The sequence below is a fragment of the Ascochyta rabiei genome, chromosome 2 (genome assembly GCF_004011695.2).
Source record: "Ascochyta rabiei chromosome 2, complete sequence".
Classification (NCBI taxonomy): Eukaryota; Fungi; Ascomycota; class Dothideomycetes; order Pleosporales; family Didymellaceae; genus Ascochyta; species Ascochyta rabiei.
The window spans coordinates 2299021-2323749 of NC_082406.1; the positions used below are offsets into that span (position 1 = coordinate 2299021).

The 24729-nt window shown below is 58.5% G+C and overlaps 8 protein-coding genes across 8 annotated transcripts, besides 15 other annotated features; 3 read left to right on the forward strand and 5 right to left on the reverse strand.

Annotated features, from left to right (window-relative positions):
• Positions 1 to 215: 215 nt before the first annotated feature.
• EKO05_0001633 (tRNA (guanine(10)-N(2))-methyltransferase) lies at positions 216 to 1869 on the reverse strand (the record flags this gene model as incomplete). The annotated part of the gene is made up of 2 exons (XM_038937296.1): positions 216 to 1622; positions 1753 to 1869. The coding sequence occupies 2 exons, from the start codon at positions 1867 to 1869 to the stop codon at positions 216 to 218; spliced, it is 1524 nt and encodes a 507-aa protein (XP_038802389.1).
• Positions 1870 to 2269: 400 nt separating this feature from the next.
• Positions 2270 to 2288: a tandem repeat.
• A 220-nt stretch (positions 2289 to 2508) lies between these two features.
• Positions 2509 to 4439, reverse strand: EKO05_0001634 (Rhomboid protease; the record flags this gene model as incomplete). The annotated part of the gene is made up of 2 exons (XM_059635721.1): positions 2509 to 3333; positions 3456 to 4439. The coding sequence occupies 2 exons, from the start codon at positions 4437 to 4439 to the stop codon at positions 2509 to 2511; spliced, it is 1809 nt and encodes a 602-aa protein (XP_059491704.1).
• Positions 3354 to 3413: a tandem repeat.
• Positions 4206 to 4231: a tandem repeat.
• A 269-nt stretch (positions 4440 to 4708) lies between the features above and the next one.
• EKO05_0001635 (Phosphatidylinositol diacylglycerol-lyase) lies at positions 4709 to 6241 on the reverse strand (the record flags this gene model as incomplete). Its single annotated transcript, XM_038945022.1, has 1 exon — positions 4709 to 6241. The coding sequence occupies one exon, from the start codon at positions 6239 to 6241 to the stop codon at positions 4709 to 4711; it is 1533 nt and encodes a 510-aa protein (XP_038802391.1).
• Positions 6242 to 6335: 94 nt separating this feature from the next.
• Positions 6336 to 6383: a tandem repeat.
• A 76-nt stretch (positions 6384 to 6459) lies between these two features.
• Positions 6460 to 6486: a tandem repeat.
• A 90-nt stretch (positions 6487 to 6576) lies between these two features.
• Positions 6577 to 6599: a tandem repeat.
• Positions 6600 to 6781: 182 nt separating this feature from the next.
• Positions 6782 to 6800: a tandem repeat.
• Positions 6801 to 6844: 44 nt separating this feature from the next.
• On the reverse strand, positions 6845 to 11180 carry EKO05_0001636 (uncharacterized protein; the record flags this gene model as incomplete). Its single annotated transcript, XM_059635722.1, has 3 exons — positions 6845 to 10740; positions 10792 to 11044; positions 11100 to 11180. The coding sequence occupies 3 exons, from the start codon at positions 11178 to 11180 to the stop codon at positions 6845 to 6847; spliced, it is 4230 nt and encodes a 1409-aa protein (XP_059491705.1).
• Positions 7139 to 7173: a tandem repeat.
• Positions 11181 to 11288: 108 nt separating the features above from the next.
• Positions 11289 to 11374: a tandem repeat.
• Positions 11375 to 11655: 281 nt separating this feature from the next.
• Positions 11656 to 11684: a tandem repeat.
• A 307-nt stretch (positions 11685 to 11991) lies between these two features.
• EKO05_0001637 (Vacuolar protein sorting-associated protein 11) lies at positions 11992 to 15115 on the reverse strand (the record flags this gene model as incomplete). The annotated part of the gene is made up of 5 exons (XM_038937645.1): positions 11992 to 13662; positions 13710 to 13943; positions 13991 to 14926; positions 14976 to 15044; positions 15101 to 15115. 5 exons carry the CDS (start codon positions 15113 to 15115, stop codon positions 11992 to 11994), a joined length of 2925 nt encoding a protein of 974 aa, XP_038802393.1.
• A 470-nt stretch (positions 15116 to 15585) lies between these two features.
• EKO05_0001638 (RNA-binding RNA annealing protein) lies at positions 15586 to 17099 on the forward strand (the record flags this gene model as incomplete). Its single annotated transcript, XM_038937421.1, has 4 exons — positions 15586 to 15813; positions 15864 to 15893; positions 16545 to 16783; positions 16832 to 17099. 4 exons carry the CDS (start codon positions 15586 to 15588, stop codon positions 17097 to 17099), a joined length of 765 nt encoding a protein of 254 aa, XP_038802394.1.
• Positions 15656 to 15705: a tandem repeat.
• A 2119-nt stretch (positions 17100 to 19218) lies between the features above and the next one.
• On the forward strand, positions 19219 to 20976 carry EKO05_0001639 (uncharacterized protein; the record flags this gene model as incomplete). The annotated part of the gene is made up of 3 exons (XM_038937586.1): positions 19219 to 19283; positions 19494 to 19896; positions 19945 to 20976. 3 exons carry the CDS (start codon positions 19219 to 19221, stop codon positions 20974 to 20976), a joined length of 1500 nt encoding a protein of 499 aa, XP_038802395.1.
• Positions 19313 to 19453: a tandem repeat.
• Positions 20977 to 21128: 152 nt separating the features above from the next.
• Positions 21129 to 21164: a tandem repeat.
• Positions 21165 to 21393: 229 nt separating this feature from the next.
• Positions 21394 to 24226, forward strand: EKO05_0001640 (uncharacterized protein; the record flags this gene model as incomplete). Its single annotated transcript, XM_038937435.1, has 2 exons — positions 21394 to 23130; positions 23183 to 24226. 2 exons carry the CDS (start codon positions 21394 to 21396, stop codon positions 24224 to 24226), a joined length of 2781 nt encoding a protein of 926 aa, XP_038802396.1.
• Positions 21744 to 21775: a tandem repeat.
• A 104-nt stretch (positions 24227 to 24330) lies between the features above and the next one.
• Positions 24331 to 24364: a tandem repeat.
• The last annotated feature ends 365 nt before the right edge of the window (positions 24365 to 24729 follow it).

Below are 24729 nucleotides of genomic sequence, written 5' to 3' on the forward strand. Positions count from 1 at the left end.
CCCATGGAGAAGCGGGTGGTAGGAGTTATGGTAGAGGTGCGGTGGTAACCATCTTGTTGGTCACGTTGAGAGTGGGAGGTTGATTGCAAAGCGTCTGGATCTACCGAGAAGTCGGGTTCGAGAGCCTTTTTACTATTTCTGTGCTCGCTAGCTGCTTTGAACCATGGGAATTGTGGAGGAGAGGAGTAGTGACTCGGTCATTGACTTGTCTGTTTTCACGGCTTCGGCTTCGGCTTCGGCTCTACTTCCACGTCGGCGTCTATCTCTACTTTGGCCTCCACTTCTGTTGATGTCTTCGCCTCTGTCTTCGCCTCTGTCTTCACCTCTGTCTTCGCCTCTGTCTTCGTCCCCCCACCACCTCCAGCCTTCATCCTAACAAACTCCTTCTTCATATCCTCAAACTCGCGAAAGCCCTGAAAGTACTTTCTCCGAAACGCATTCAAGTCGCTCGCGCGCGTCCCCTTTTCGTACTCGCGCGCAGCCGCTACTTGCTCGTGCGCGGGAATCTCGCTCGCCTGGCGCCGGCGGTAGGTCAGCAGGCGGCGACTCCACTTGTTGAAGGCCTGCACGCAGACGGAGTGCAGTTCCAGACACGGGTGTGCGGGGATGAGGAGCTCGACGTCTTCGTCGTTTGCGGTCGGCATCCAGAGGGAGAGGCGGGCGTCGGGGACCAGGGTGCAGGCGGCGAAGGCGAGGATGTCGTCGAGCAGCGCGGTGAAGGAGTACGGTCGCTTCGGTGGGATGTAGCCCTCGATCTTGTACTGGTCTGCGTGGCTTTGTTTCTCGTGCTCGAGGAGCGTCTCGCGCGACCCCAGCACCTTGAGGCCCTCGCGGATCCCGTACGGCGGGTCGCAGACGATGCCGTCGAGGTAGGGCGTCGTGGTGCTGCCGAGACGCAGCGGCGTGTTGGTGAGGTCGGAGACGAATCCGCCCAGGTAGGCCCCGCTGAGTCGATAGTGTGCAAAGTTCATCGCGACGTTCTTCTTCCCTGTCTGTCCGCGTCGCGCGCTCCCGCCTAGCCCGCGGATGCTGCGCCCATCGATGTCGCTCCCCGTCACCACGGCGCCGTAGTGCGCACACGCGAGGGGAAACCCGCCGGTGCCCATGAATGGATCGTAGAAGAGCTTCCCGGGTGCCGCCAACGCAATGTTAGCCGTGAGAAGCGCCAGTTCGGCGTCCATGGACGTGGTGCTGATGTAGTGTCGTTTCTTCAGGTCATACGTACTCTTTGCGTCGCGCCCGGAATCCGCGATCCAGCGCCCCAGATACAGATACTTGGGGCTCTTGGCGTCGAGGTCGTACGCCTCGAAGACGCGGAAGCTGGCCGCCGGGTGCTTGATCTGGACCTTGCCGCGGAAGCCCAGGTACTGGAACGACTCGATGATGGCGCGAACCTGTTCCTGCGGGGCCTGGACGCCGCGGTAGCGCTCGACGCGGAAGCTGAAGGTCGAGGTTTCGTAGTTGGGCCATTTGGTCGCGGACGATTCTTTCACCGAGGCGTGCAGCGCGTCGTAGGTTGCTCCTTGGCCCCAGAGCTCGTACACGCCCTGGATGAGCATGCCGCGCGAGACGACCTGTTTCGCGGCTGCGTCGGAGGGGAGGCGCACGATGCAGTAGGGCGACTGTGTGCGTTAGAGAAGAATTCGACTTTGCACTTTCTGAACAGCGGAGAGATGCGAGTGTACCGAGTCCCACCCAACTTCTCAAGATCTGAATAATCAAAGGGGTGAATGCGTAAATGAGAGTACCTACATCATCATCGTACTCGACAATCTCCAGCTCCACCCCAGCCAGCTCCGCCAGCGCACCCAACTCCGCCTTGCGAAAGCTCTCGTGGATCTGCGCCAAGCGCACGAGATAGTGCGGCATGGTCCTTGTAATCTCTCTCTTTCGCTCCCCGTTCCCTCCTAGCCCCCCTCCCTCCTCTTTTCCCTATCCGCCCCTCTTTGTTACTCGCACACGAACAAGACCCGCGCAATCCAACCAATCGAATGCGAACCCTCCCAGCTTTTTCCTTCTTCTTTCTCGATATCCCTGAACTCACACATAGACACACTCCGCCAGCAACAGTTCCTGCCGTGTATATACACTGCCACGCTTGGGTTGCGTCGAGTAGAGGGAGTCAACAGTCACGGCGGGGCGGTTGGGTGGGGGAGTGGGAGGGGCCGTGAAAATGGAAAAGCGTCGCTAGTGAAGTCGTGTGATTGGCTCGGCTAGAGGGTGGGGAGGAGCTTTTTCCAACCTCATGCGAGGTTGTTGGCGCTGGACGTTTTTTTTTGTTTTTTTTTAGATGTGGAAGGGCTCAATAGGTCAGTATGTATTTGCTCGTGCGGACCTGTGTAGGTTATATCTGAGGTGCTATGAGCTTTTGTTGGGGTTTTGCTTGGATGGGTAGTTGAGTCTCGAGAGGCACTCTGCAAGTTATAGCTTCGTTGGTGGGTGGTAATATATACAATCGTAATCCTACAGTCTCTCTCTCTATAGGTGTGCGTGAGAGTGCGAGAGAGTCTACTTCACAATCCTCTTGACGCCATCCTTGACCTCCCCAACAGCTTCACTGGCGCGGGCCCCAACGTCAACCGTCTTCTCCTCCTGTGCAACCCCAGTCTGCGCACTGCGAATGGTATGCGGAAAGCCAGTGTACCTCAGATAGCCGGCTGTGCCGATTCCAACGAGCATGCCGCCAAAGTGACTCGCGTGGTCCATGGTGGCGCGCTTCCCCCTGAGGGCATTGTGGATCTCGAGGGCGACAAAGGCAGCGAAGAGCATCTTGGGCCAGAAGCTGACTTGCAGGTCTTTGACAAAGGGGATCTGGATGGTTTCGGCGTCAGTGAGGAGGCAGTAGAGGGCGGCGATGCCCCAGATGGCGGCGGATGCGCCGACGGAGTGGGCGGTGATGCTGCCGCGGCCCAGGTTGGCCCAGTAGAGCGAGGCGAGGGTGCCGACGGCGCCGGCGCTGATGTAGGTGCCCATGAAGATGCCGCGGCCGACGAGGTCGAGACATACGGGCCCGACGAGACAGAGCATCATCATGTTGGCGAGCAGGTGCTCGTACTGGACGTGGGAGAAGACGTTGAGGACGCTCTGGGCGGCGCGTGGGTAGCCGGGGACGTGCATGAAGTAGCGCGTCATGAGGGGCCACAGCGGCATGATGCGCCAGGCGATGGCGACGACGAGGTTGGCGCCCAGGAGCGCGGCCATGGTGGCGGTGGTGGGAGACAGGTCGGGGAAGAGGCGGTACTCGGGCGCGGGAGGGGTGTAGTAGTGGGCGAACGCCCAGCTGAGGAGCGAGACGAAGAGGACAAAGGCGGTCATGGGGTAGAGGCGTTGGGACTGTTGATTGGTAAGAACGAGGAGTGTTTGGAGTGTCTGGAGTGTTTGGAGTGTCTGGAGTGTTTGGAGTGTCTGGAGTGAGAGGAGCGAGAGAACGAGTGTCTGGAGATACCACGACTTACCAGCGTCGTCTTGGACAGCATCTCCTCCGGGTCCTTGAAGCCCGAGACGGCGCGCTGCTCGTACTTTGCGCGCTCCTCGCTGCGGCGGCTGACCTGCTCGTTGCCAAAGACGTCGACGTAGGTGGTCTGGTGGGGCTTCATGAGCTGCTTGCCGCTGGGCGTCTTGACCCACTCGCCCGTGGCCAGCTGGGCGTCCATGTCCCTCTCGCGCTGCTCCTTGAGCTCGGCGTTGCGCGTGGCCTCGGCGAGGCGGGCGTGGCGCTTCTCCTCGATGTTGCGCTCGAACTGGCTCCGGCCGACGTGCAGGATGCCGATCTTCTGGTCGTCGCGGGCGTGCTGCTGGCGCTCGGCCTCCTCCCTCTGCATCTGCTCGCGGAAGGCGCGGGCGGGGTGCTTGTACTTGGACTCGGTCTCCGGGTCGGCGAGCCACAGCTCGTAGGCGATGCGGTTGGCCTCGCGCTCAGCCCACTGCTCGGCGGCGACGGCCTCGTCGACGGGGTACCGGTCGCGCAGCCAGTTGAGCCCGCGGAGGGCCAGGGCGCGGTCGACGTGGGCGTACTGGCTGCCCAGCTGGTCGACCCCGTAGTCGGCCAGCGAGCCGGCGGTGCGGCGGTGGTGCAGGATGCGCAGCACATTGTTGCCCTCGGCCGGCGACAGTCTGCGCCCGAAGATGCGCCGGATCACGTCGTCGCTGGCACGTCCCCCTGGCAGCGGGCCTATCCGCACGGTGCGCGCGGCCTGCTTCTGGGCCTGCTGCTGCTGCTGCTGCTGCTGCTTCCCGGCCGCTGGGCTGGGCGGCGGGTCGACGACGGGGGCAGCGAGGCGCGGGGCGTGCGACAAGCCGCGGCCGGGCGGGCGAGAGGCCGCGGGTGGTCGCAGCAGGGCGAGGATCGGGGACAGGGACGGCGTCGTCGTGGCCTCGGTGCGCGATGGCCACGCACACAGGCGTCGCCCAGCAGCGCACGAGGGCCGCAGGAGAGACATGGGATCGTGTGGGCGGCTGGTGTCGGTCTTTGGCTACGTCCTGGACAGGCCTATGCAATGCCGCGATAGGCACATCGCTCCAGAGCACGTCGAGGGAGCTTGTGGAGAGAGAGGACGAGGGAGCCACTGAAGGTTTGAAACTTGAGCCTGGTCGGTGATGCGCATGGACCACCTCCTTGACCTCTACCTCTACATCACCTCTACCCTTGACCTCTACACCACCTATGCTATTGAATGACCTCTACACCACCTATGCTATTAAATAACCTCTACATCACCCCCGCCCGCATCAACACCCCCATGTTCAACCCAATAATCAGCCGCACAAGCTCCCAATCCCCGCCCTCGCCCACCACATCCATCATCACCACCCCCGTTCCCCCATCACCACCCTTGACCCTCCTAACAGCACCCACAGCACCCCCCTCCCCCTCGCTCCTCTCAGCATGCCCCGGCGTCGTGGCCGGCTGCTGCAGATGATGCCCCGCACACAGCCACTCCTCCACCTGCCTATTCACCACCCTCGCAATGCTCTCCGGCCAACACCCGCGCTTCCAGAAGTTGCTGGCAGACAGAAAGTTCAGGAACAGCGGGCCCGGCGGCACGGGATTCGTCCTGTCCGTGGTGATGCCCGGGATCGGGTGCCTGGCTTCGGCCGCGCGCGCGAGATGCTCGTTTGCGTACTGCACCTTCTGCGCCATCGCCGACGGGACGAGCACCTCGCACAGGTCCTGCAGGCAGAAGCTGCACGACGGCGAGCCGAACGTCGACGAGCTGCAGTTGTACGGCCAGGCCGTGGCGTCTAAGCCCGAGCCGGACGCGTACATGGATGTGTGGGAGGGCGACGTGTGGTATCGCCGCACGAGCACCATCTTGCCGCGCACCCTGCCCAGGTACGGCATCGTGGCCTCCGTGTGCCACTTGGATGCGTTGGGGCCGATGTAGTGGTCCTGTAGAATGCGCCCAAAGTGCTCGTCCCTCGCTGACCCCACGCCCTCGCGCTTCAACGACACCAGGACGCTCTCGCTGGGGTGCGCGGCCAGGAACGCGTAGCACGTCTCCAGAATCGGACCCAGGTACTTGGGCCCTGTCAGGCTGATGGGAAACGCCCCGTGCACGAGGTACATGTGCTTTTTCCCCGCGTCAGACGCGTGCACGGGTTGCGCGCGTATGTCCAGGAAGCGGATGCCATTCTCCAGCTGCGTCTTCACGTCCACGCACTGGCACTTGACCGAGGGGAGCGCCTTGTAGTACGCGTGAGAGTTGTGCGTGCCTGGTATGCTGATGGCCGAGAGGGGGAGAGCGTCTGGGAGCGTGGCCATCCATTTGCGGTAGTCGACGGAGCTGCTCTCACGGATGGTCAGGTGGGGGGTAGGTGTCGACGGGTGGAAGAGAGCAGTGTAGCTCTGAGCAGGGTTCGGCGACAGCGACGTGAACTTGTGCGTCGACTTCTGCGTGTGTCCCGGGTTCGTGTCGACGCGGTGACGTCCAGCACCCGCCGATTCAATCGTGAGCCGCAGCGTGCATCTCGAGCGAGACGCTCCACCTTCCTCTCTTTCACTCCCCGGCACGCTGACCGTGTACGATTCAAACGGCCCCAGCCTGACATCCAGATCCTTGTGATGAAACGACTGAGCATGTCCCTCCAGCTCCGGCGCGGATGGCGATACAGAAGCAGTCGTTCTGCCGCCGAAGAAATACCCAACATCCCCCGCTCTACTCTGCCCCGCGTTCGGATCCTCGAAGCGCTCCACCCGGCTGATGGAGATGGGCTGGGACGTCAGATTCCGTACCGTGAGCATCTTGCTCGAATTCAATCCCCAACCCAAAGGACACAGCACCAGGCACGCAACCCTAGCTATCGCTATCCCAACAGAACAAAGCACCTCCCCAACAACAAAAGCCACAAAAGCCACAGAAGCCACAAAAGCCACAAAAGCCACAGACAACCGAGATGTCGATTCCTTCCAATCGAGTTTCCCAAACAAGCGTGAGATGGCACGACCGATACAAACACGCGCGCTTCCCTTCGGTTCGCTTCGGTTCGGAGCCTCGGAGCCTCGGAGCCTCCCCCAAGCGAGCGCCAAGATCCCTACCATCTCCCGCAGCGCCAACATGCTGACAAGTTCCTACCAGCTTTTTTTTTTTTTTTCTTTTTTTGGCTACGACAGGCTTGGATCACGCAGCGTGACACGACATCGTGATCTTCCAAAGATGTGCTATTCCAATCCATCCATTCAATCCATTCAATCCATTCAATTCAATCCAGTAGGACATTAGGTGAGATTCTGCACACAACCCCATACAATCCTGGTATACAGCAAAGTGCCATTCGTGATTCCAAAAAAAAAGAAAAAAAAACCCCCCCAAATCAAGTTGAGCCTGGCATCTCTCTACCCGCGCTGTCACGACGGCGTGGCAGGCGATGCGTCTTCCACGGCTACTGGTGTGACTGTGTCGTCGAGCTGCTCTGGGGCTTCTGCTGCCATGTCCAGGAGCGACGTCTCTTCGTCGACTGCCTTGCTTGAAGGGCCGGCGATCACGTCTTCCATCTGTGGTCCGTCCTCGTCTGGGAGCATGACGTCTTCCAGCTCTTGACCGAGGCCGTCCATAGTGGTATCGTCGTGCATGGGCTCCTGCAGTCCTGCAGACGATCCAGCGACCTCAGGCTCCATGGCTGTACCATTCACAGCCACCGGCTCCTCCTCCTCCTCCTCCTCCTCCTCCTCCTCCTTCTTCTTCTTCTTCCTCCCCTCACCAATCCCCAACTCTCGGACTGCCCTCTTCATGCTCTCCAACCTCGCCCTCTCACTAACCACCATCCTCCTCGCCAGCTCCCGCACCGCCTTCCGCCCCGTCTCTACCCTACTCTCCTGCCAGCTAGCCAGCTCACTCGCAACCACCTGCTGCGTGTACCTCAGCTCCCTGCCCAGATCCGCAAGCTCGCCCTTGCTCTTGTCCATCTTGTCCTGCGCGTCGCGCTGCACCCTCGATCGTGCGTCGTCGAGAAGGCCGAGCGGCCAGCGGTCGGAGCGCCGCACAGAGAGATTGTGCCGGTCTATGGCTTTTTGCGTGCTGGACATGGCGTTGATCAGGCTCGATGGGCGATTGAGCGACGTCAACACGGCGGTTATCGTCGAGGAGATGGCGTGCATGCTGTAGTAGAAGCCTGCGATCGGGCTAGCTTCGCTGATAGCAATCGTCTTGGTGTAGCGTTCAAACGCGCGCAGATGCTCTTCAGGGAGAAACGTGAGGGAGTGAATGGCTGTGTTGCAGAGCTTGGCTGCGTCGTTGAGGTCGGAAGACGACATGCGGAGCTTGTTCGTGCGGCGCAGCACGGATTTGGATGCGTGGTGCAGCGAGCGCACATTTTCTCGCGCGTGTTGGACGAAGAGCTCGACTTCTCGCACATCGTAGATGGGCGTAACCTCTTCGCGCAGGCGCTCGACACGGAGCTCGGCTTTGCGTGCGGACCGCTGCGCAAGCATAGCGGAGTCGATGTCCGGGACGAGGAAGAACTCCCACACCATCTCGTGCATGGAAAACGTCGGGTGTCTGAGGAGAATCTTGAGGAAGGCGTCGAGGCGGAGCTGAAGATCGCGCAACACCGATCGAGATGGCCTGGACGGGATGAGGTAGGGTGAGGCCACGTTGGCGATGACCGGGAGCCACGATGCTGGATTCTCCTGCGCCAACCACTTGGCAAGGTTGTCGAAATCGTGTGACGACCGGCGACATGTGGTCACAGTGATGGTTCCATTAGAGTTGGGTGCGCCAGACTTGAGTACAAGTCGAACCGTGCCGTCTTCAACAAAAAATGAGCGAACTACGGTAGTAATGCGCCCGTCAACACCAGGATCGTTGGACAACAGCACGAGATCGTCGATGCGGTTGCGGACATCGTCGTCTTTGGCGAGCTCGACAGCTGTCAGACCGCGTGCGTCTCTCACTGAGAGGTCGACCCGCGGATCCTGGAACAGCACGCGAACCATGTCCGTACGTCCATATTTACTAGCGACCATCAGCGGTGTGAAGTGCTTGTCGTTCGTGGCATTGGCGTCCGAATCGCAGCGGTAGAGGAGCTTGGTCGCGAGTTGGGGATCGGTGATGACGTGGAGCAGACTGTTGCCCTTGGCATCCACATGCTGGTCTAGATGTAGCGGCTGTCCATCGCCTTGGGCGTGAGTCGCAGCTAGGAGACCATTATCAACCATGCTGTAATATTCGTCATGGTCGTATGATCTGCAAAGAGCAAAGACAGGCGTCTGTCCGTTCTTGTCTTTCAGGAGCCAAGGCACAAGATGGCCAATGCGATCGATAAGGCGAGGCTGGTGAAAGAGATAGTGTGCCATGCATCTGCCCTTTGAGTCTTGTTTCGAGAGATAATGGCTCAACATCTCAGGGCTTGTGCTGTTCTCCAAGATGTAGGAAAGTATTGTGTCGGTCGATTTAGTATGGGCCAGTTGGACCGCTAAGCTCAGCAGGGTCGTTGCTTCGTTGTTGCAATCCTCGAACACGAACGTGGGAGTGTAGAACTCTGTAAGACTGAGCAGATACTGCAGTGCTTTGTCTTGCTTGCTTTCGATGGCCATCATCAAGACCGACTCACCGTCCAACCCTTGTGTCATTGTGAGCTTCTCGATTGACGTGTCGCCTTCGATAGCACTGTGTCGAGAATCCGTCGTTGTGCGGGACCTGAATGATCGCGCCGAGCAAGTCGACATACTCCGTGTGTCGTATGAAACGGTCTTTTTCAGCTTTGGTCGATCGGGTAGTGTCGGTGTTTGAGCACGCTGAAACGGGAAGATGTGTGCCAGTGGCCCGTCCTCGTTCTTGCGCAAAGTCCCCGAGGGCCTTCGCCGCCGCCTTCTCCTCGGCTCGTAGTCTCCATTCATCGAGGAGCTAGCGAGAGAGTTCAGATCCGAGAAACTCGCAAACCGGACAGGATGGTGTCGCTCGGGAATTTCGTCTTCACTTGAAGAGTCGTCCAAGGCTTCGTGGAAAGACCGATTAGGCTCTAGAATGCTTTGCATTGTCGCCAGGTCTCCAGACTGTGTCGCCTGCCACAGCTTTCGATTCCGCCGACTCGCTTTCCGCAGGCCGCCTGAGTCATTTTGCAGATACGACAGCACGGCCTCGAACGTACTGAGCGCATAGCCCATCTCACCTGTTTCCACGTCATCAATGAAGATGAAGTGACGCATATAAGACAGCCGCGCCTGGAGGTGTCGCACTGGAGCGCGGATCACCACGATGAGCAGCAAGGACACCAGCGTATCCGCGTTGATAGTAAGAAGATGATCATGCTTCTCCGAGAGCTGCTGTCCATTTAGCGTGGCCTGCGCTGTGGGATCGCTCGCGATCGATGATGCATCGGGCATTGTGATGTGCTTGGTCACGGCCAGGACAATCTCTAGCATCTCCTGCGGACTGCCAGCCACGCCCATCTTCTTGAACATATCGACGGCTTTGGACAATCGTATGGAGAGTTCCTGCTTGCCCTTGCGGCCGTTGCCAATGTCGATGCCCACTTGCGAAATGTCAATGTCCTGCATCTGCCGCGTCTGGCGTTCAAGATCCACGTCTTCCAGTCGGCGAATGTCGCATATCCGCGGGAAGAGGAGGGTGTGGTGCATCTGTTCGGCGATGTAGCGCTCGATCATGCGCTCGACGAGGGGCCCGGTGAGATCTGTCGTTGCGCCCAATAGCGACAACTGCTGCTTGTCCACCATCTGGAAAAGATCAATGGCCGCCGTCACGGCTGTCTCCAGCGAGTTCCGCATGGCATCCTCCTCGTCGCCAATCTCCAGCGTCGAGATGAATCCGTTGGGACCGTACGACATGCTGCTGTGCATGGACATAGGACGCGATCCAGCCGTCTCCACCGAGGATACCGAACCGCGTCTTCGCGAGTTTTGGGATGGTCGTCGCGATCCCGTCGATGGAGTTGGCGGCAGAGGTTTCTCCAGCTCTTTGGCGAACTCCTTGAATAGTCTCTCCAAGCCTGGCTGCATTTGGCGTGCAATCATGGGGAAGTGATTCAGCAAGTCGGTGAACGACTTGACCTCCTTCTTCCGTGGCATGGACGAGCTGCCGGCGGCTGAAGAGCTCCCAGCCGCGGGTGTGCCTGCTGGCTTGACGTCCTTGCCCGCCACCAGCGCCGCGGGTATGATGGGGGTTGCGTCGTAGGTGCCGATCAGGGGGCGCGAGATGTAGTAGACGAGCCATGGCTGGGCCTCGAAGGTGTCTGGGTAGAAGATGGTGTCGCTGAGCAGCTGCGCCTGGTTGAGGGTCTTGAAGCCTGCGGTGTGTCAGCGCAAAGTTCACGGTGCGGGCGTGCATGCCAACGCGCCTTTGTTGCTGTAGATGAAGGCGTCCTTGACAATCACGGTGCGCCCGTTGGCGGTGGTGAACTGCTTGGCCTTGCCGCGCGTCTCCCGGAAGCTGCTGGCGTCCCGAACCTGGTTGTTGGGGCCCACGCCGCCCGGCACGCGCAGCACATGGCTGGCGAGGAACTCTTCGGAGCCGCTGAGGTCGGCGTAGGAGCTGCCCGAGTCTTTGTCGCGCGAGGTGAGGAGAACTTCGGTCGTGGGGACGAGGAGGACCTGCCATGATCCCGATTAGCTACTGTCTTTTGGCTGGTACACATGAGAGGCATACGTGGTGCTGCGCGGGGGAGCACTGGCTGGGGAGTGCACTGCGGAAGAAGGCGCGCAGAAAGGGATTCAGCACGGGAGGCATTCAATCCACATTAATCATGCACGAGAGAGCGGTGATGGGCGAGGCGCATTCGTCCCCGCGACTGGAACCGGACGGGCCAGCGGGAGCTGAGGTAGAGCTACGGCGACTAATGTGGACGTGGACGTGAACGTAAACGTAAACGTGAATGTGGAGGTGGACTTGAACGTAAACGTAAACGTGAATGTGAACGTGAAGGCGGCCTGGCGCGAGTGATGGATGGAGTGCGAAAGTGATGCAGCCGCAGCTATGACGTGGAGCTGTGCAGAGGGCAGTAACTTCGCGGCGTGCAAACAGTTGGTGCAGATTCGTAGGATATGTCCAACACCGAGCGAGCGTACAACAGGCGACAGATGGCGACGGGCTGGGTGCGGAGGGCAAGATACCAGCTTAGCTTGTGAAGGTACACACACGCTACACCCCTGCTACCTCGCCGCGCTTCCGTCATCTCTCCGTACCGCACCTCCGCAGCCTGCAGCCACCACCACCACCACCACCACCACCACCGCATCAAGCCAACGAAATGCTTGCCAACGAGATGCTTGCCAACATCCATCCAGCCTTGAAAAGCTACAACCACACGACTTCATTTACCATGGCAGTCTTCCACATGCACTCCACTATGGCTATTTCGAAGCCTTGCATGGCTTCTCACCGCAGTCAATGACACTCCCATCCTCCGTGCCGGGAGTCGTCTGTATGCTGGAGATTTGGCATGCGGTGTAAGTCGAGATACAGGGTCTGTCCCCTGCATCTAGAATTGAATTCTTGAGTGCAACCATGTTTTCCATTTCTACCAATGTGTTGCCTGCGTCTAGTCCTTCCCTTCCACGCCCATGACTCCTCTGCCAAACCACTCACTGATAACCGCGAACCCATCCCTGCTCCTGCGCAGTGCATCCGCGAACAGGTCGTGTCTTTCTGCGCTCTCGATTTGAGCGCGCCGAATCGCCTTGACGGTTGCGTTCTGGCCGCTACAGATCGGGCACTCGACTTCGGCATCCCGGACATCCTCGTCTGTGCTCAGACAACTCTGGTGGAAGCTGTGCTTGCAGAGGAAGTGCACGACTGGCAATTCCAAAGCCTTGTTGCACACCTTGCAGCGAGCTGCTTGGAACACCACCGGCTTCGTGTTGAGGTTCTGAAGCTCCGTCTTCTTGCTTTCTGTGTCGGCGCGGAACGTCTCGATGGTGCGTCTGTTGGTTGCGATTTCGACACGTTCGCGCTCAATGGTCGCGCTGAGGTAGGATTTGACCATACCCATGGTAGCGACGCCGTTTGTGGAGAGAGTCTGGATGACCTGGAGGGGCGCCATGAGCCCGTCTTCGTCGATCTTCTTGAGAACTGAATCGAGCTCGTCGCCAGCCTCAGCCAGTATCTCAGGGGAAGAGGTGAAGTACGCTAGTGCGGCAGGGTAGAGAGCTGGCTCCTCCGGACCGTACTTGCGCAGCGCGCGGATTGCACCTTGCGTGTCGTTCGTAGCGGTGTAGCTACGGAAGATGTCGAAGTGGAGTCCCTGCTGCTCACGGACGAGTATTGCACCATCGCGGAAATCGGAGAGATGAGAAAGCAACAGAACGTTTGAAGTGTCGATGGGAATGTCCTTTTTCTCGACGAGCTTCCTCGCTTTGTTCTCCCAAGCCTGCCGCTCACCGTCTTTCTTTGACGATGCACTATGTAGATACATCTCGAACAATGTCGTGTAGAGATCAACTTTGTCATCCTCTCGCAGGTTGTCCGAGTTGATGCAAGCCTCAAGGAACACAATGAACTCTTGAGGGTGATCGACGAATGCAGAAAAGGCAGTTCGTGGTTTGGGGACCTTGTACTCGGGCGCAGGCTCGTCCGAGGTTTGTTCAATGATCTGAGCTTGGCTCATCGTGCTCTTCTGTTCACCTGTGGGAGGCGACGCCAGCGCGTTGGTGTTCATGTATGGTAGTGGTAACAGCGCCGCGAGGTTTTGCACTGCGCTCGACGCCACACCGAGCCCCATGCCCATTCCACCTCCCGACGAAGGGGCGGTTGGGATCACAATCGCGTCCTTTTTGGGTTGGAAAACTGCTGTGTAGTAATCGATAAACAGTTGTGTAGTGTCCCTGGGTATTTGCTGAAGCAAAACTGTAGCGTACTTCATGAGATTGAAGTAGGCGACCTCAGGCTCCAACCGCCAGATGTAGGCTAGTGCTTCCGCATATCGCTTCGAGTCTTCGATGAGGACGTCAACTACAAGCTCATGTTCGCCATGTTTACGGGCAAGGAAAGCAGCCTGGTCGTAGTAGCCTCCTTGGCGACACATGGAAATGGCGGTATCTAGGTCGAACTTCAGGTCATCAGGCGATTTGATGAATTCCTCCAACTTGTCGACATCCTTTAGTTTCGCGTAGCAGTTCAGCAATAGAGTCGTGTGGTCTGAGGTGGCTTTGTGGTGATCGTGGAGCTCTTCCAGGTACTCGATCAAGTTGTGTATCCTCTGTGTATCTAGGAACTACTCAAATGTCAGCAGAAGCATCGATTATATCACAATGAACGCACTTTTCGTATGACTTGAGAAGGTTCCGTGTTATCAATGGCCTTTAGATACTGCTGCATGGCTGTGTCGTAGTCCTGCTTCGAGTAGAGGTAGTCGCCGAACTTCCTGAGTATGACATTCTGCTGCGACGCATCGAGACCAGCCTTTTGGGCCAAATTGATCGCAAGCACGTAGAGATTTCTCTGATAGAGCATGTCGAGTTTCTGCGCAAACGGCTTCTCATGGTATCTGAAGATCTGAGGGGTATTAGTCGGTTTTAGTTTGGATCAACGAGACTTCCTACCTTGCCCTCGATTGTGAAGATGAAGAGATCACCCCACTCAGAAATGATGTGCTGCACTTGTGATGTCAACTGCTCCTGATGCGCTACATACCGCAGCTCGGTGTTCAGTAACGTAAAGGTCGATGTGTTGAAAGCGTCGTCGGCTGCACCGACACCGAAAGCCCTCAACGGATTCGACCTAGGTATTGCATTCGACTTGGGTGGTGCCACGATTACGACGTAATCCTTGTAGGTCGAGACCATCTTCTTCTCGCCTTCGTAGGTATACGGCGGGCCTCGCCCGTGCTGACCGTAGTAGTAGATGGCATCGTTTCTCCCTACAACAACGTCTCGCGTGGTCTTGTCCACGGCTATGCAGTCTCTCCCGCAGCCGTACTCGTCCAGGGATTTGGCTGGCTGCCCCTGGCCGCGGCCTGATATCACGAGGGTCATGATACGTGCGGTTGTGGCTATATAGAGGGTGGTGATGTTCCCTTCCCTGAACTCGATGCCGGTGATGGGCTCCTCCGACTCGAAGACAGTGCGCTGCCGCGCTCCCCGGTCGTGGATCAGGTCGCCTCTGACCACCGTGACGGCGCCGTTCGCAAACCCTACGGCAAGCTGCGACAGATCGTCGAGGGCGGCAAAGGCTGATATGGGGAACTGCTTGCGCCCATTCTGGATCGGGAGGGTGCTTTGACAGCGTGGGATGCCCGTCTTCTTCTCCAGCTTGTCGAGTGCCCAGACCTTCAGCACGGGCTCGTTGGACAGGTCCTCGGCGATGGTGACGAGCAGCGCAGTGCCCTCGACCTGCTTCATGTAGGTGATTGCGCCGGCATCGTGGGCCTGGAAGGCGCGCACGACCTTGAAGGCCTGCGACAGGATGCGGACGACGCCATCGGCGCTGCCTACGAAGATGCTCCCGGAGCCGGAGACGACGCTCGTAGTGTTGCCGGGCTGCGGTGGGTGAGAAGGGCTCTGCTCGCGGGGGCTATGGGGGGCATACCTCGGCGAGGAACGCGCTCTCGTCGTCCGGGAGCTTCACTTGCGAGACGTCGAAGAACTTGAACTGCCACTGTGGCGCGGGTCAGCTCTGCATACCGATACACTCGAGGCTGCGGGGGCGCTCACCGGAGTCACGGCCATTCTGCTACCGGTCCATGCTTGTTGTGCTGCTGTGAGCAGTGGCGGCAGCTCTCGTCGTCTCGTCGTCACCTAGGCTGAGCTATGGCCAGGCAGGCAGGCGCGACCCAGGGATCCGCCGTGGCGCAGGCGGCCTTGGTTCGAACACAGCACAGCGTGGATTCGGTCACCGCGTCCGTGCGCCGGGCGCCGGGCGTCCCTTTCCCTTTTGTTCTGCCTGGTGGCTCCCCCTTCCACCGTCTTCTCCATCACTCCACCCACTCCACCCAAGCCCAGCTTCTGCAACCCATCCCTTTGCACACACCCTCCTTTGCGCCCAAGCTCCCACGCGCACCCGCGACAACTGCTCTCTCCCCGGCTGCCACGCGCCCTGCCCAAACACCGCGACTCAAGCCCTGTCGCGTCCGCTGCCCTCACTCAGCGCACCCTCCACGTCCGTCCCAGCGACGACACTAGCCTCAGCCACCTTCGCAATGTCTGAATCACGCTTGGACCAGTCCCTCGAGTCCATCATCAGCTCGAGGAAGCAGTCAGGCCGCAAGGGCCGCGGCGGCCGTCGCCCAGATGCCGGTCGCCCTGCTGCCACCGCCGCCCCTGTCGGTGGTGTCAAGAAGTCGACAAAGCAGGCCAAGCAGCCCAAGGCAGCTCCTGCCGGCCCCGCTGCTGTCGGCGGTGAGAGCAAGATTATGATCTCCAACTTGGTACGTAGCCCCCCTGCACCATGCGCCGAACCCACGCTAACCACAAGTAGCCGTTGGACGTCGAGCAGAACCAACTTCAGGTATGTAAGACCGCTGCAGGTCTTTGAACCTACTCTTGTCGCAATTTGCGCACGAACGCGTCCCAACGACGAAGTCGATGTCGAACTCTCTCCCCTAGGCCCTCAGCATGGTCGTTGAGCCATGTCTTGCAAAGAAGTCACGTCACGATATGTGTTTGGCAGACACATCTGGCATAAGACCAGCAGCATGCGAACACCCTGAGGCGCTTCCGCGACGAAAGTTGAGATTCGATGTCTGCGAACAAGGCAAACAGCCCGAGAAGAAGACATCAGCGTGCACCAGCGGTCTGTCCCTGGCGAGGCTTTGCCCTGATTCAGCAAGCCTTCGAGCACCGAGAAGCCGAGCCGTTCTACGAACATTGAGAGTCTCGATCCCCGGGGGCAAGGCGTTGTACTCTCAAGAATGGCTCGCAGCGTGATGCCCACGCGATTCTCAACAGCCCAGTGTTTGCTCCAGCATTCCAAGTGGTCCCGTCTGAACCGAAAGGTCTTCTCGCTGCGCCTGGATGTCAATCTCAACTTTCCAAGCGTTGCCGTACCACTGCCGAACATGGATTCGAGGACGATTACGAACGCCGGTCCCGGACACGCGCGTCATGCATGACTGCTACGAAACTCGTTCCCTACCACGACGACTAATACGCCTTTTAGGATTACTTTGCCTCCGCAGTCGGTGTTGGCAGGCCCAAGAAGATCCTCATGCAGTACGGACCAAACGGCAAGAGCCTCGGAAGCGCTACCGTCATCTTCAACAGGCCCGAACAGGCCTCCAAGGCCACCACTGCCTTGAACGGAGTTAAGATTGACAACCGCCCTATTCGCGTTGACCTCCTTGTCAGCGCTGCGAACGTACCCGCAACCAAGCAGTCTTCTCTTGCCGACCGCGTCACGTAGGTTTACCCTGCCGCATCTACCTGGACGTCAGCTCACACATCTAGACAACCGAAAAAGGACAAGCCCAAGCCGGCAACAGCCGCAAAAGCCGCTCCTGCTGCTGGTAAAGGACGCGGGGAGGCCACCCGTGGTCGCGGTGGCCGTGGTGGCCGCGAGCGCCAGAAGAAGAAGACAATCGAGGAGCTTGACGCTGAGATGGCTGACTACTTCCCCACCGCCGAGGGCGGCAACGATGTCATGGTCAGCAACGGCGCCGAGGCTGCCCCGGCTGTTGCGGGAGGTGACACTGCCATGGACGACGAGATGCTCTGAGCGATTTCGATCCTCATGCGCCTTTGACGATTTGGTCTTTTTTCATGTTTAATCCGATGTCGAGCGACAGATGGTTCACTCGTCAAAACGGCCGTTCTTACCTCTTCCGTTTCTCTCTTTGGAAATGTCCCTATTCTCTACAATACAAACGATACGACCACCTCAAATTGCGATTGGCACTTGGTCGACAGGGTATCTGGTTCGATTCTGTACGACACACGGAGCGATTCTATTCGGGTTTCCTTTGAGTTTCTAGGTAGCGGACACAGGAATAGCAGTCAGTGACAAGACTTACGTGCAATGCTAAACATGTCTACCACTTGTGAAAGCGCCTTTTCAGACGAGCACACGCTTTTCTCCAACAGGCCCTTGGGGACATGACAATGTGGATGACGAGAATCGCGTGCCGTGGTGGAGTGGAGCAGGGTTCCGCATACGGTCGCAGTTTGCCCAGCAAGATGACTGCTGCCTCGATGCGACCAAACCACACTAACGCAGTGCTGATTCGGAAACATGGGTTGCATGGCAGCGTTGGACCGAGCCTCTCGGAACAAAGCGCAACGGAACGCTCAAGCGGAGCAAGGTGCACCATCAACGTGCAGACCCAAGTGGCGACGCGTGCATAGCGAAGCGACAGAAGCCTGAAACCGAGGAGCGACAGATTGCTTCACTTGGCTTCTCGAGTCTTCGTGACGGTGTATTCTGAGGGTTCCGCGTTCGGAAAGATGCCGCGCTGACATCATACACCAGCTTGTCAGACGTCTGCTGCACATCGTTCCGCCTCTTGGGCGACAACGCTTCGCACCATCTTGGACGTATTATCATGGTAGCAGGCACAAGTAGCGTAGGTGGGCCATGGCAGCAGAGCGTTCAGTCGAGAAGACGAAACATCTCGGTATCGATGGTGCACTCATCATAGTGTTTTCGAATGCTAGCTATCTGCGCTGCACGCTCTATGCATGGCTGTGAAACAGTAGATAGGTAGAGTTTGCTCACCAGTCACTGCCGGCACACCTACACGACTTCACGACTCGTGCCTGCTACACTTACCACACTATCATGCAATCGCAGCCAAAGAGACGTCCACACTGCGCTCAGGGTCCGGAAGATGTGCATAGGCCAAGTGTCGGCTACCAGATGGGAGCCGTTCCGTACAGCCTTTTGTGCGGAAATGACGCCAGCCATGTTAGCTTCCGTGTCATCAGCTTGTTCCCTACGAACCCCCCGCGAAACCAACACATGGGGATTTACGATGCCAGTCAGCTCTGGGCTCCGGGGCCTGCCATCATAACAGCTTGCCCGCTTGCCCGCTTGCTGGGGTAATGGAGCGTTCATCCGAAGCAGCCACTTCGGGTCGGATAGGCTCGATGTGAAGGCGCCTGACCTTTGGGGGTCGTCTGTTCAGCACTTGAGTAGACTGCCGGCAGGTAGGGCTAGTCCATGGCCACGCTGGCTTTGATGAGAAAGGTCGTTTCCCATGTCCACCCTCTGGACATCTGCCTCCGGTGCTCGCTTGAATAGAAGCCGAGGGTATTGAGGTGGGGCAGGAGGACTCCCCTATTCGTGTTAGTAGAGGGGCTTGGGTGTGGGTAGGCTACGCTCGGGAGTGTGGGCAATTCCGAGGCTGGAGAGGGCCGCGCGCTGCAGGGCTTTGGAGTGCAATTGTGTGCCTCCAGACGGTGGTGCAGCATGCGCGCCGACGATCAACAATGGTTCCACGGTCAGGCCTGTGTGCTAGGCATGTCCGTTCCAAATGGGCGCGCCATGCATCCACGTTGGGGCTGGCTACAGCGTCCTGGCGACACAGGATGCGGGGGAGGGGTAGAACATCAATGGCCAGAAGAGCGGGGCAGCACTGGACGCCGCAGCAACAAGCGCCACTCGACCCGCGCCATCACGGCCGCCATAGCCCACTCAGCTTGCTCGAGACGGGCTCCGAGCGGCTCCTGACGGCCGAGGCTGCTGGCGGTTCCTCCATATCGGTGCTCGTCTGGTGGAGACTCCCCTCATGCTGGCGGCATAGCGGCGACTACTTAAAACCCGTCTACCCCTCGTCCTGAGCACGCAGCCCTCCACTGACCTTTTGTTTTCTTTGATACCCCAATTCGCAAACAGAATCATGTCTGACACTTCGGTGAAGCTCAAGACCCCTCAGACGGGCGAGTACGAGCAGCCCACTGGCCTGTAAGTCTCGCTGCCCACTGCCGCCGTCCCCTTTTTGACCTTTCTGTCCTTTCTGACCTTTCTGACCTTTCTGACCTTTCTGACCTTTCTGACCTTTCTGACCTTTCTGTCCTTTCTGACCTTTCTGTCCTTTCTATTCTTTCTGTCCTTTCTGTTCTTTCTGACTTTTCGACTTTTCCTGTCCACTGTACTTGCTCACACGTCAAACAGCTTCATCAACAACGAATTCGTCAAGGCCGTTGACGGCAAGTCGTTTGAGGTCATCAACCCCTCCACAGAAGAGGTCATCACGTCCGTCCAGGAGGCATCCGAGAAGGATGTCGACATTGCTGTTGCAGCTGCCCGCAAGGCATTCAACGGCCCATGGAGGAAGGAGACACCTGAGAACCGTGGAAAGCTCCTGGTGAAGCTTGCCGATCTGTTCCTCGAGTATGCCGACCTGCTGGCTTCGGTCGAGGCTCTCGACAACGGCAAGGCCTTCTCCGTGGCCAAGGACGTTGATGTGAAATCTGCCGCTGGCTGCTTGAGGTACTACGGCGGTTGGGCCGACAAGATCGAGGGCAAGGTCGTCGACACATCACCCGACACATTCAACTACATCCGCAAGGAGCCCGTACGTGCTATCCACACGCCTTCACTCGCATCGTACTGACTTGGCTAGATTGGTGTCTGCGGTCAGATCATTCCCTGGAACTTCCCCCTGCTCATGTGGGCATGGAAGATTGGTCCCGCCATTGCCACAGGTAACACCATTGTCCTGAAGACAGCTGAGCAGACGCCTCTCTCGGCCCTCATAGCCTGCACACTCATCCAAAAGGCCGGCTTCCCACCAGGTGTCATCAACGTCATTTCTGGATTCGGCAAGGTTGCCGGTGCTGCCATGTCGGCGCACATGGACATTGACAAGATTGCCTTCACTGGTTCCACTGTTGTCGGTCGCCAGATCATGAAGGCTGCTGCTGGCTCCAACCTGAAGAAGGTCACCCTCGAGCTCGGCGGCAAGAGCCCCAACATTGTCTTCGCCGATGCCAACATCGATGAAGCCATTGAATGGGCCAACTTTGGTATCTACTTCAACCACGGACAGACGTGCTGCGCCGGCTCGCGCATCTACGTGCAGGAAGAGATCTACGACAAGTTCATCCAGCGATTCAGGGAGCGCACAGCCGCCAACAGTGTAGGCGATCCCTTCCATCAGGACACCTTCCAGGGCCCCCAGGTTTCCCAGCTCCAGTTCGACCGCATCATGTCGTACATCGACGAGGGCAAGAAGTCCGGTGCCACGGTTGAGACGGGCGGTAAGCGCAAGGGTGACAAGGGCTACTTCATCGAGCCTACCATATTCTCCAACGTCACCGAGGACATGAAGATCCAGCAAGAAGAGATCTTCGGCCCCGTGTGCACGATTTCCAAGTTCAAGACAAAGGAGGACGTCATCAAGATTGGCAACAACTCCATCTACGGCCTGGCCGCTGCCGTTCACACCACCAACCTCAAGACCGCGATCGAGGTGGCCAACGCGCTCCGCGCTGGTACCGTCTGGGTCAACTCGTACAACACCCTCCACTTTGCTTTGCCCTTTGGCGGTTACAAAGAGTCGGGAGTAGGTCGTGAGCTTGGTGAGGCTGCTCTAGAGAACTACGTTCAGACCAAGACGGTGTCCATCCGCCTCGGTGATGTCCTGTTCGGTTAAGGGTTGATGGCACGAAGATGAAATGATGATGTTACGGGCCTGTATATAGTTCCTAGCCACGATAATCCAACAAAGTAAAACATGGATTGCCTCGTGTCGTAGCGTGCCCATCATCTCGACCGGCTCGGCGTATGCAGCGCCATGTTAAGCGAGATGGTGGATGGTGGATGCTGGATGCTGGATGCTGGCGTCAGAAGCTCGAGTGAGTCTGGACAAGACGCGCGACGAGAGCAGGTCGGCGCCAGGCTACCACCCCGCCTTCTGCCTGTCTGTGACCTGCTTACTCCACGCACCATGAGGACACGTTCAATGCACGCTTGTGGCGGGATACCATGACAAACGCCTGCAGACGCGAAGCCATCTGCACCCGTCGTCTGAGCCGAGACCTCCGCCACCACGAGCAGGCGCGAGCCGGCCATGTCTTCGCACGCGAACCAGTACATCCGTCAAGTCCTTCACTCGACCGAAGCACCCAGCCCAGTCCCCGTGCGCTACTTCTACACGTCCCCGCTCGCCATCGACGACCCGCTCTCGCCTGTCCCTCCACCCGCAACAGGCGCGGCGGCGGCGGCAAAGAAGCAGAAGCAGCTCCCCCGTCCTTTCTCCACCTACGACAACGATGCCGTCAACCGGTCCTGGCTGGCGCTCAGGAAGAAGATACTGCAGCACAACGAGGAGCCGGGCGAGAAGAAGGAGGTGCAGGAACCAGGCACACCCACCAACCCGGCCGTGGCTCGGTGGAAGCGGAGAAGAGCCGACAGCTTGCCCAGAGGCGGAGGCAGCCCCAGGGGCAGAGACATACCGTTGGGACGATCGAGCAGCAGCGGACACTACTCCCGCTCTGCTGACCTGTTTGCCCGCGGCCGAGCTGGCTCGAGTGGTGGCAGCCAAGCGGCAACGATGGTACAGTCGATGAAGGCTCTTGATCCGAGCCAAGCATCGCCCACCGCGGGCTCCACCACCACAGGAACGCCTTTCATCCGGGCACCCTCCCGCAGCGCTGCTGCTGCCCCGTGGAAACCCGGCCCGGGAGAAGGCGGCAGTCGGCCGACGATACACGAGGTGGACAGCTACCGGTGGGACCACGACATGGAGCCAGCTCTGTCGACCGCCAAAGACAAAGGTCCGGCGAGGAGGCCTTCCCAGCCTCAGCCCGGACCCTCTGCCAAGGTACCCGTCGGCGTCTCGAGGCTGCACCATGTCGCCATGGACGCTGACTCGATACGCATGGAGCCCATCTACTGGTCACCTCTCAGCGACATCTCTCGAATCATTCGCGGCACCTGGTTCTACAAGGACTCGATGATGCCCGTGGAGGTCGAGGTCGCGAACATGCTCGAAGCCGGCTACGTCGATCTGCAACCTTGGACGCAGACATGGAAGGACGAGCTGAGCAGTGCGGTTGAAGTCGGAGCGCTCGGCGAGATGAAGGTCCTTCACAAGCTGTGGCCTGACAAGCCCCTAGCTCCAGGCAGCAGGCCCTCGGCATCGCAGCAGATGCAAACCACCGGCTTGGTCCAGAGCACTCTACCGGACGAACAGGATACTCCAGAGCAGGAGCGGCTGGACATTGTTGAAAATGCGTGCGACCGAATTGACATCTCAACGGGCCCAGAAGGGCCCGACAACAAAGCAGCCGGCGATCTCGAGTACGGCGCTGCTGGATACAAGCAGCTCTATCTCAAGGCTGGTGTCATCTATGCCAACGACACGGAAGCCTACATCTTGAAGCCGACGCTGCAGCCGTCTGATTACTACGGTAGGCGACCACTGGCGAACTACATCCGGAAAGGTAGGTCCATCGGCGTGTGCGTGGTGAGAGGCTTCGACCAAGCAATCTGGGATAAGCTGCACCCAAGCAAAATGGACTCGACCTCCCAAAAGGCGTACCAGGGCGCGTCGACTGCGCAGGCCGGAGCACCAGCCTACCGAAGGCTGAAGTCGGACCCTGAGCTTGCCGTGTCTGAACGTCCACGAGTGACAGACCTGGTGCTGGTCATCCATGGCATTGGGCAAAAGTTGTCCGAACGTATGGAAACCTTTCACTTCACACATGCAATGAACTCTTTCAGACGCGAAGTGAATGTCGAGCTCGGGACCCCAGATGTCAAACGCCATTTACGAAGAGACATGGGTGGCGTCATGGTGTTGCCAGTAAGACTTCGTTCTTGTCCTTGCCAGTGACTAGCGTGCTTACTACTGCTAGGTCAACTGGCGGCAACGTGTATCCCTAGAGACGGGCGCTGACACCACGGAGGCCGAGGATCCTGCAGCCAACAAGTACACTCTGAAGGACATCACTCCAGTCACCCTGCCTTCCATTCGTGGCATAATCAGCGACGTCATGCTCGACGTCCCGTACTACCTTTCGCCACAGCACAACCCGACCATGGTCGCCGCATGCATACAAGAAGCGAACCGTATCTACACATTATGGTGCGCCAACAATCCTGGCTTTGCGGAATACGGCAGAGTCCACCTGATCGCCCACTCCCTTGGCTCAGTGATGGCCATCGACATCCTCAGCAACCAGCCCAGCAAAGTCGACTCCAGCTCGATTGACCCAGCGTCGCCTACAGAAGACCTCCCCAAAGACCACTTCATCTTCAACACGACCGACCTGTTTGTTTGTGGCAGCCCCGCCGCTCTCTTCCTCCTCATGAAAAGCGCAACCCTCCTTCCCCGTCGCGATAAAGAGAAGCCTGGCGCAGACTCGTACGCCACCCCTGGCGTCGCCGGCGAGCAAGGCACATATGGCTGCCTAGCCGTCGACAACATCTACAATATCATCAACCCATACGACCCCGTCGCCATGCGCATCAACGCCACCGTCGACGTCTCGTATGCCGAGATGCTGAAGCCCGCCACCATACCCTCAGCCTCCTCTTCCTACTTCTCCTTCGCCAACCCCTTTCGCCGTGCCGACTCATCCACCCATCTCAACAAGCCCGCCACCATCCGCCTACCCAGCAACGTTGAGCTCGAAACGCACAACTTCACGCGCGAAGAAGTCGCAGAGAAACGCGCGTATCTGCTCAACGACAACGGCCAGATCGACTACTTCATGAAGTACGGCGGCGGCGCGCTGGAAATTCAGTACCTCACCATGCTGGGCGCGCACAGCAGCTACTGGCTCAGCAAAGACTTTGTCCGCATGATTGTGCTCGAGGTGGGCAGGGAGAGCGGGAGAGAGGGCACGATTGAGCGGATGCGCGCTGTCAAGAAGAAGATGAACGTCGGTGGTGCGTAGAGCGTTGGCAGGATGTGTGGATTTCTAGATGGTGGACACGGCGCAAGAAGAAAGTGTACTTGCATGACTATACCCCCTTTGCTGCGCGAATACAAACACCGTACCCTCTCCTCTCTTCTCCTCTCCTTCACTCTACTCCGACCATCTCAAATCGACCCCCAATAACACGCTACTACCCTCCCCTTCAAACCCCGCACCAAGGAAGCTCCCACCCGCAGCCCAAGCATCCAGATATCTCCGTGCGCAAGCGAGCACGGAAACTGCACAAACGAGAGCGTCCAGCACCTTGCAGAGGACAGTAAAGTTTCGTACGAAAACGCAAATCAGCACATATGGCCATGCGATGCGCAGGTTCCTCGAATGGAAACAGGAATTCGGCCTTGTTGGGGGAGGTGACTTCTTCGACGCATCTACCGTTTCTCTGGGGATCTTTCTAAGCTGCAGGCTAAGATGTGGTTCTGTGCTCAAACATAGTCGTGCTTGTTACATATCGTGTTGTTGAA